At 37.9% G+C, this 9,901-nt stretch overlaps 1 protein-coding gene across 1 annotated transcript; it reads right to left on the minus strand.

The window, feature by feature from the left end:
• Positions 1 to 382: 382 nt before the first annotated feature.
• ndufb2 (NADH:ubiquinone oxidoreductase subunit B2) lies at positions 383 to 6,200 on the minus strand. Its single transcript, XM_084711250.1, has 4 exons — positions 5,991 to 6,200; positions 5,647 to 5,791; positions 3,167 to 3,242; positions 383 to 493 (listed from the first exon to the last, which is right to left on the minus strand). The coding sequence occupies exons 1-3, from the start codon at positions 6,074 to 6,076 to the stop codon at positions 3,168 to 3,170; spliced, it is 306 nt and encodes a 101-aa protein (XP_084567376.1). The 5' UTR covers positions 6,077 to 6,200; the 3' UTR covers positions 383 to 493; position 3,167.
• Positions 6,201 to 9,901: the final 3,701 nt, after the last annotated feature.

Consider the following 9,901-nt stretch of genomic DNA (forward strand, 5'->3'; position numbering starts at 1 on the left):
CCCCCCCCCCCGCCCCCCCTCTTTTTCTTACACTACACTTTTAACCTTTAAACTCTTTGCATGTCATTGAAAACACACGAGCTGGCCTGCAGGCAGGGTTTGTTATAAGCTGTTAGTATTCACCGTAAAGGATCTGCCCCCCCCCCCCCTTTTTTTTTTTGCTTTTATATGCAGCTCCCTTGGCATTTGTGTTATTATGTGCGTTGGTTCTTGCAATGGTTTTTTCCAGATTTTAAATGGCTTATGATTTAAAATATACAAACACTGGCTAACTGTGACACTGTTGATGCATTTTGTTTCTGCGTTTCAAAAAATTGCGTGTAAATAAAACTAATGAAATAACAAACTTGTCATTTCAAACCCAGTCTAATGGACTCACTAATTTTAACATATTTAAAGATAATTTTATTAGTCTATGTACAACAATGACTTTCAGAACATCCTGAAGATTTCCACAAAGACTTGTCCAGCAGCTTGAATCGTCCATGGTGATCTGCAAATGAAAGACAACAAGATCGTGTTTACAACAGTGGACTACGATACAACATGTACACTCAGTTGCCAGTTTATAAGGTACGCTTAGCTAAACCTAACGCCGTTCAATACAACAGTTTTGCAGTAACCATGAAGGCCACAATGAAGGTTACAATGTCCAGTTGTTGAAACTGTTTTAGAGAGGTGTTGATTAAACTGTGTGGTCATTTTGGAGGCTGCTTTGTTTTGTTTGTGGTGCTGTATGGTATCATGTTATACTGTCAGGTGTTAAACACTTCTCTTTATAATGCAATGCAGTTCAACAGCACCATAAACAAACAGACCCAAGTGATCATGAAGTCAAATCAACACCTCTACAAGGGAAAAAAAACTGAACATTATGAACTTAAAGTTAATTTACTGCTGGACTGTTTTCTGTATTTGACTGCAGTAGTTTTAGTAAACTGTACCTAATACAAGGGCAGCTGTGATCAGAGTGTAGTATTGTACTATGTATGTAGAAACAGTGCATTTCAACTTGACAACTACTAAAAATACTGGCAAAAATTAATTATCTATTATTTTATAATACATATTTCCTCTCATCTGTAGTGCTATTTAACCATGTAGATTTTTTTGGTGTGAGTTGATGAGTTTTGGAGATATCTGCCATACAGATGTCTGCCTTGTAGTGTTGCACGGTCTAGTGAAATTTTGATGCTTTTTGGCTACTCTTAACAAAAACGGTTCTATATTGTAATTTCTCAAAGTTTGTGTGTTGCCAGCCACACTGTATGAAGCTCAAGTGAACTGAGGTTTCATTTTGGTGCTTTTAAAAACATTTAACAGCTAAAGCACACAAGGCTAACAGGACTAGCTTACAGGTCACTTCTAAACTACAGTGACTCTGTCGGGTCAGACAGAACGGTCAGCAAAAAGGCTCTCACACACTGTAAATTTAGGGAACACAACAAGGCAGATATCTCTACAGCTGATGTCTCCCAAACTCAGCAACTCACACCAAAACTATCTAGACAATAAACAGCGCTGCAGGTTGAGAGTATATTAGAGGTTAACATCTACATTTTTGATTTTAGGGTGAACTATCTCCTTAAAGACTTGTGTCAGATGTATGTGTAATACAGCTTTTGACACAATCAACAGGAGAGATGCAAGGTGTAAAGAAAAAGGCAAGACTCTACAGCACAAGAAACACAGCAGACTGTAGTTTTTAACAACCTTAACAGGCATTTTGACATGTCAGAGAAGGAAAATCAGGTGTTAATAATTAAATTTACTTCCATAGGATGACTGAATGGATGAGGACAACTCATTTGATTACTTTGGACCTGCGTCATGATTCCACCCAAAGCAGCAAGTCTGCAACGATTCATTGATTATTAATCAATTTTTTAACTCATTGTCGACTATTCTGATAATTGCTTGAGACTTTTTAAAAAAAAAATCAAAATTGTCTGACTCCAGGTTCTTGAATATGTTCTGTTTTTTTAGTCCTCTGTGACAGTAAACTGAATATCTTTGGGTTGTGGGCAAAACAAGACATTTCAGGATGTCACCTTGGGCTACGTAGACAACCTTTTTTTTTTTGTTTGTTTTTTTTTTACCATTTTCTGACATTTTGTGGACCAAAAATGCCTTTGAGCTATTAGACGGCCCAAATCCTATGGCCAGTCAGATGAGCTGAGTCTTTGTCAATCAATGATCTGTGCTGTTATATAGAAAAAACATGAAGTAAAGGCAAATGAGTGTTTTTTCATTCTGCCTCCTTCAAAATGGAAGAACGACACCACCAAGTGGCCAAAGGTGGAACCTCCAGGTGATGTATTTCTGACATCTGTCCACTGTGGCATCAATGTTCATGTAGGTTGTTTTTTTTTTTGTCCCCACTTGCCCAGTTGCCCCAAGTCAATTTTTACTTGCCTCTGTATAGATGTTATTATCTCATAGCTATTTGTCATGTTTAATGTGGGGCTGCAATGTTTATAGTGTCATAAAATACTGAAAAATCTCTCGTTTTGTCAGTCTAAAACCCAAAGATAATCAGTTTAAGGAAAGCAGGAAGTCTCCATATTTGGAAGACTGAAAACAGCATTTTTGCATACATTTTGCATGAAAATTTACTTTAATTGATTATCAAAATTGTTCTATAATTCTTTTTTTAATCACTTGCCTTCTTGTATGCGAATGACAGTTTTGTTTTGTTTGTTTTGTTTGTTTTTACTTTAACAATTTAACAGTTGTTGTTTTCACAGGAAAAAGGGGGCATGGTTGTCCTGGTGACAAGGATGCAATATATGGCTACTGGGACCAGAGTCAATGCTATTATCAACACCTGTGCTTTTCCTTCTGACAACTCAAAATCTCAGTGCTGTGAAAAGGGTCTATTGTACAAAAATCCCTACAGTTAAGTGGGTCTGCAGAGCTGCTGCAAAATTGTTTTAGTGGGACTCAACAAATTATGAGGATGAAAATAAAAAATTAGTCTTGCCTCTAAATATTAAAGATGAGAGAGATGTGACTGAAAGCAGGTTCCAGTCCTGTGTTTTGACTTTTTGATGGTGAACTAACCCTTTTCTTTACACCAGGTTTACACATTGTGCAAGTAAAACCAGTTGTCCTGATTGGTAAGTGTGCCAGAATCAATTTAAACCAAAGAAAATTATGAAATCACCTTATTCCTCGTCATCTGCTGGGATTCCGAGCTCCTCATCTGTCCACTCAGAGGCATCAGGCCAGGGGAAGTGACCCTACAGAGGAGAAAATAACCTTTAATTTAATATTTCCATTTTACATCCTGAGATAATAGATCATGTTCCTGCCGGGTTTGTGCAACACAACATACTGAAGATAAACACCAGTAAAACTCTGCACATTACAAATATAAACAAGCTAATTTTTGCAGCTATCCCTTGATCGGCTGGGGATCTCTACCAACAAGCAAGATTAGAAGGTGAGCCAGCTATCTTTGGGCTTTTCCTGTATCACAACGCTAGACTGCGTTTGTCCTTGATGGGTCACCATGGTAACGTATGCTGCACAGCTAACCTGCTCTGGAACAAAATGGCTCAAAACCTGTCAGCAGCCCGGCTACTGACCAATCAGCTAACTGGAAACTGAGTCATCATTTCTACAAGATCCTGACAGAGACAAATGTCCTGACTTTACAACAAATTGATATATAATAAAAAGTAATGGCTATTTTTATAGAACAGTGAAATAATTTTGCTGTAAAAGGGGGCTTCTACTTAACAGAGAGACGCTTTACCAGACTCATGTATAATGACAAGTATAACTGTGATTTAATTGTGCAAAAGATAAGGATATTCCATTCCCGGCAGAATTCTTGACAGTTTTGATGCTTTTAAACTCTTATTCTATCCCTGCAATTCAGAGTAACTTGGGGTATTAATCAATCAATAGTTTTGTCTAGAATACGTCCAAAAAAGCTCATCATAATTTCATGAGCCCAAAGTGACGTCTTCAAATTGCTTCCAACGACATTTAATGTCATAAATGACCAGAAAAGCAGCAAATTCCTATATTTAACAAGCTGGAGCCAGCAAGTGACATTTAATATTTCTACTTGAAAATTGGCTGAAATGATAATACCATTATCTGCAGATTAATTTTCTTTCCACTGACTAATTGTTGCATAATAACATGGAGAAACTTTGTGATGATTGATAATAGAAAGTTATACCCCCGTTGTCTTTTATTAGTGAAGTAATCAACACACTTTTTAACGACTTCCTGTGAATATAAATGTAACCTTTCAATCAGATGGACCTCCTAAATTAACCGCTTCTCTTCTCCTCCCCTCTCGCAGTCTGCTGGGATTAGGTTAACTTTTTAATGTGCATCCCATAATAGGGCTCAGCAACATGGACCAAATCAAATGTCAAGATATTTTTGACCAAATACCTTGATATCAATATATATTATTAGTGCTTTCACAAAATATTAATACAATGAGATTTTTGATCATCAATAATGTGGATATAATGACTGAGGGAAATAAGAGAATGGCTATAACAGTCTGGTAAGATCAGATGACATCATTTTACTGTAAAACAGTTTATAAAACCAGGAAAAGAAAACAGTCATGCCATAACATCATATAATAATATCCAAAATCTAAGATATTTATCTAGTCTCATAATGCAATATCAGTGTATTGCCCAGGCCTACAGCTTCTTCATAATAGTTAGTATCACAGTAGGCTGTGATACTGGTTATTAAAGTACATTTTATGGGGGAGCAACTTTCCAGGATCCAATTTTAGATCTGCCCTCCATCTAGGGTTGCCAGGTCTGCAGTTTTCATATGGAATTGGGCTACTTTTGAAGAGCTGCTGGGAGTTTAATTGTCCACAGGTTGGGTAGACTTATTTTAATTTTTACTCAACAATTATATGACTAAGATCAATAAATGTATATTCTACAATACAGGCTTTAATTGAATCGTCCAAATCCTACCAAAATGACAAGGTGCCATGCTCAGACAAGAAGGAAGGGAAGACAGTATGTGGCAGAGAAAGCTAAAAGACAAAGCAACACGCTCGTGTGCATCAGGGAACTGGTCTACACGTTCTCATCATAGGGTTACAAATTGTAAGCACGTTCTGTAATCGATCAATGGTAACATTAATGATCACTTAATCATTATATTTTTATTTAAATGTATAAAAATTTGCTCATACCAAACAATATCAAATGCATTTCCCCCTCCCTCCTCAATCAAAGACTTATTTCTATAGCAACATATCGCATATTCTCAGACAGCATTACACAGCCTATGGATCATAAACTATATGTATTATCATTCCTATCACAGAGCTGCAGTTTATTCATGCTATTCAAATAACACGAGGCTCAAAGAGCAACTTTTGAACTTTAAGAAATTAGTGTACATGTGGCAGTGATAATTCTGTTGGACTTTAAAGAGCAGTTTATATGATTTGGCAAAGGCATATTATGAGATCTGGTATTGGACTGCTTTTGGATTGGTTTTAATCTGTCATTTGGCCGGTTTTGTCACACAGACCTGGCAACCGCTGCCCCATCTGAACTCCTAATTTCATGCATCCACCTGCATTTGGTGCCATACTTTATACAAATGTGGCTGGGTAATTTGTACAGCATATTTACTTACCAGGACTGCATCAGGATCGTGCCAACAGTGCCAAAGGATCCAGAACCACATGGCACCGCTGATGAGTTCTGCCTCAAATTTCTGTTTCTTCGTTATTTGGGGATATTGCCTGTACTGTGGCTCAATGTGCGGTCCACCTCCAGCCCTGAAAAAAAAAAAAAAAACAGATAATGCACAAAACTCAGATTGAGACAATATCAGATGCCATGTCACATAGACTAACATTAAAGACGGTGCTCTGGATTTACACAAGCTGTTTTTCATTTCCCAATTTGTTAGCAAGTCGCTGCTATAGCATAGCTAACGCTAATAGCTAAGATGCTAGCGGGCTTGACGGTACTCACTTTCTGGTCGTTATTCTTTGTGGACCCCGTCTGACGAGCCGAGTTCCCGCTCGGAGGACTCCCAACGCCCGTCCAAACGAAGACATGGCTGCTTTTCTACAAAACAACCGTCTTCTTTGAGGTTAAATGCTTAAATTTGTGCGAATTACTGCCCTGCTCGTCGAGGAGTCACCTTCTCCCCTTGTCAATAAACGACCTCCCAACAACGACAGCTGTGATTGGACGGTCTGTGGTGACCTCCGTCGTTCCTGTGTGCTGATTGGCTGAATAATAAATCCATTTTTAAAACACAGCGCCCCCTCCTGTTCTAAACAAGACTTTCCCTTTGAGGTGGACTATCAGTTATTTGAATATTTTTGATAGTATAGTTTTCCCTACAAATACTACAATTAAACACTACATACATGGGCAAAGTCTGCCAATCGCGGCTGTACGATTTTTAAATTATTATTATTATAGACCCTGTTATGTTAGATATCCCGTTTGAGTCCAAAATAAACTGAAGTAATTTTGGACTCAAACGGGATATCTAAAATCTTCTTTTTGAAGAGGAAGAAATTAAAGATATCTGTGTTTCCAGTCTATCTATTAAATGTTAAAATGGTTTGCCACACAGGAGAGACTTTTTAGTTTATATTCTTGGCCAATAACATTGACTTGTTAACTTGTTTACTATTATACACATTGTGTCATAGTGATAGTGTGATTGATGCACAAGTACACTCGTAACTGTCAAAATTATTTTTTTGTTAATTTATTTTAAATTCAAACAGTTAAAAATACATCAATAAATCAACTAATCAAACATAATTGGTATGGTAGCTTCCATACAGGTAGGTTCTATTCAAAGTTCTTAACAGATGACTGACAAACTGATAAGACAGACCAAGTTAAGACTGTAACAGAGTGAAATATAAACGATAGATAAAAATAAAAAGACAAAATTAAATAAATGAACAAATAAAATATATGGCAACAATGACACAATAAAATAGATAGAAGCAATGATACTAATAAAGTTCAAACCTGGATTACAATTTTGATAAAACAGACTGAAGACAAAACAAAATTAAACAAATAAAATCGATAAAAGGGATTAAAACCTTACTAATAATACAATACAGTAATATGGAATACAATTTTTTTTTTAGTATTATTATTTTACATTACAGCAAGGGTAATGAGGGCACATAAAAACTAAATTATAAATACAACACATCAGTTACAGACAGCAACAAACTAAATTAAAACTGTACATATGTAGCTCAACGTTATAATGTAAATATTAGAAACAGAAAAGGTCAATGAAAGGAGAAAAAGGCTGATACAGTGATCTGTTTTACCCGCATGGTCCACTAGATGGGGTCAAAAGCTAAACAACCCTGGCACGGGTGCTTTCGTCCGGATGATGTACTGTTTATGTGTTGCACATGAAAGTGTAACCCCTTTAAGAGTTAAGCCGTTTAATATTTGTGTGAAAATAAGCGTGGAAAATTAAGTGATTATGTAACCAGGATACAGACTACCAGATCACCCATACTAGTAGATTTTAGATCACGTCATATCAACAAAATATGATTTAATCGGGAAGTAAATCTCACACTACCGCATACAAATGTAAAGCCATATGTACACGGGTCACATCTTGGTTTGCAGCTGCAGTTGTGAATTGAATAAGAACGCCAACTTCTCAGGATATGAAAACAGGAAATAATAACACAGTGACGAGAACGCGCACGGCGCCGCCGCCCAGGAGCGCTCGACCCCGTGCACTGAAAGAAAAGAATCCTTGACGCCATCTTGTTCCCAGTCGACAACGGTAACCAATTTCGACTGACGAAAGGAAGTTACTTTTTTTTTTATCCCCCGACGCAAATAGTGAATCATCCTTTTCATGGACAAAAGACCCGTTGTTGTATCGACCTTTCTAGCTCTCACCTATCAGGAAGCCTCTTTAAGAAATTAAATACACACACATTACATTGTTACCTAATGGCGCCTGGTCGTAGCTGCTCTCCGGTTGCGCCCCTCTCCCCTCACAGCTCAGAGCCCGCCCACAAATACTAGCTGCATGATGTCATCAGAAACCAACCATTTCTCAAAAATAACCAATTTTCACCAATTGCTTTTGGACAATCATTAATCTCCCACCAACTGGGCGCCATTATCTTAACACAAAAGAGGTCAGATCATCCTCAGACCGAAAACGCAACCAACGGTCATGGATTAATATTATCCTCTCCGAAAAATCGACAGTGACCGTTTCATCGCTGCGTCCTCCACAGCCGTTTACGAACATTTCCGTTCAGAAGCGGGTGAGGGTGGCTCGTTGCGGCCCAACTTTTACCTCCGTCCTCCCCCAAGTTTATTTCAAACAACCTGACTGCCCGGACATACAGCAGCAGCAGATGCAGCGCGGTCCTGTACGAGTGCGCATGCGCGGGGGGATGCGGTTTAGGGTGGGGGAGGGTCAATAAATGGAAACGATGAGAACATCCTCTCTCAACATATGATGTCAAAGGGATTTCTACAGACATATTTCAGGAGAGATGACAATGATTTACAATAAAACTGTCGGAAAAAGTGTCAGAATTATAGTTTTCAGTGTCAAACGTGTCTCAGCTTATGTCCCATAATATAGTTGTAAAATAAATCAAAATTTGGTCGTAAATTACAACTACTAGGCCTATACTTGACGATTACAGGGCATAAAAAAACACACAAAAGAAAGTATATTTTTTTTTACAGAAGCTTTAATTTGTGGGCTTTAAATTTGCGAAACTGTGTGATTATACATGTAAAATCCTTTAATTTACGTGTTTGTAAGCCTAAACAATGTGTTTGTTTATCCCCAGCCTTTACTCTGATATTTGCACAAATTGACTTAAACCCAGTGTGCACTTTTTAACTTTCAGTTACAGGAACATGTAGGCTTTAGTGTATGTGATTTATGACAACTTCTAGAAAATATTTTTCCTGTGTGGTCTTTTCTTTTGTCCAGGATTTAATCTTAGTGGTCAGTGTTTCACAGGCTATCCCATCCTGACATCAGTTCAATATACAAAACGCTGCTCTTGTGTAAGGGGTTATATAACAGCTTAGTTGCCTCCTACTGTGTTGGGGAGCGGATTTAGGTGCTCCTTTCCAGCCATGCCAGTGGTAAAATAAAGGATTTTGGTTAAAAAAAAAAAAAAAAAAAAATGCTTTTGCAAACTTAAGTAAGTGTCACAAGCATCTTCATGGCTTGTGGCGATAGACAATACTCAAACCACCCTGTTTGGGTGTCCAGATGTCTTTTTATGACTCTTAATAAGAACAGATACATATTTAACAACAAGCACTGAAGTGATTAAATGTAATATAAACTGGAGATGTAGCTTTGTTTTGAGGGAAACCAGCCAGAGATTGTACCATAACCCCTTTCACCCTGAGAGGAAGAGGAGGAAACAGGAGGGGAAACAACAATTAGTTTAAACAAAACCTCCTGATAAAAACATTCCCACAGCTGACTTCACTTTCACAAGATGTTCGTGCAGATAGCACGGCCATTAATGTAAAACAGCACTCCACACTGCTTTGGCTCTTGACTGCACAATGGGCTGCATTTGATGATTTGTTTGAGATGCTCTTAAAAAACGAATTAAATACCTGAATTATTAGTTAAATTTTTACGTATAAATTATTTAACACGCAACTCCCTATTCTTACAATTTAATGTCCATCTGACATGCATAATCTGGAGTGCAGCGCAAGTTAAATCCAGACCGTTAGCGACAGAAATAGCAGACTTGAGGAATCACAGCCGTGAACGCGCCATGAAACACGGTCACGGCGCCCCTGTGAAACCGGGAGGGCAGCCCCGCAGTATGTGGAGGCGGAGCTCGGGTTTAGTGATGGGGAGGGAGGGGGGC

Source organism: Lutjanus erythropterus, chromosome 22, assembly GCF_056507025.1.
Source record: "Lutjanus erythropterus isolate fLutEry1 chromosome 22, fLutEry1.hap2, whole genome shotgun sequence".
In the NCBI taxonomy this organism is placed as follows: Eukaryota; Metazoa; Chordata; class Actinopteri; order Lutjaniformes; family Lutjanidae; genus Lutjanus; species Lutjanus erythropterus.

Excerpts from the sequence above, each read along its gene's own strand:
- ndufb2 (XM_084711250.1), bottom strand. The coding sequence starts at position 6,076 with ATGTCTTCGTTTGGACGGGCGTTGGGAGTCCTCCGAGCGGGAACTCGG. Across the intron at positions 5,792-5,990 it reads CAAAGAATAACGACCAGAAA|GGCTGGAGGTGGACCGCACA; the intron begins GTGAGTACCGTC and ends TTTTTTTTTCAG. Across the intron at positions 3,243-5,646 it reads ACGATCCTGATGCAGTCCTG|GGTCACTTCCCCTGGCCTGA; the intron begins GTAAGTAAATAT and ends TCTCCTCTGTAG.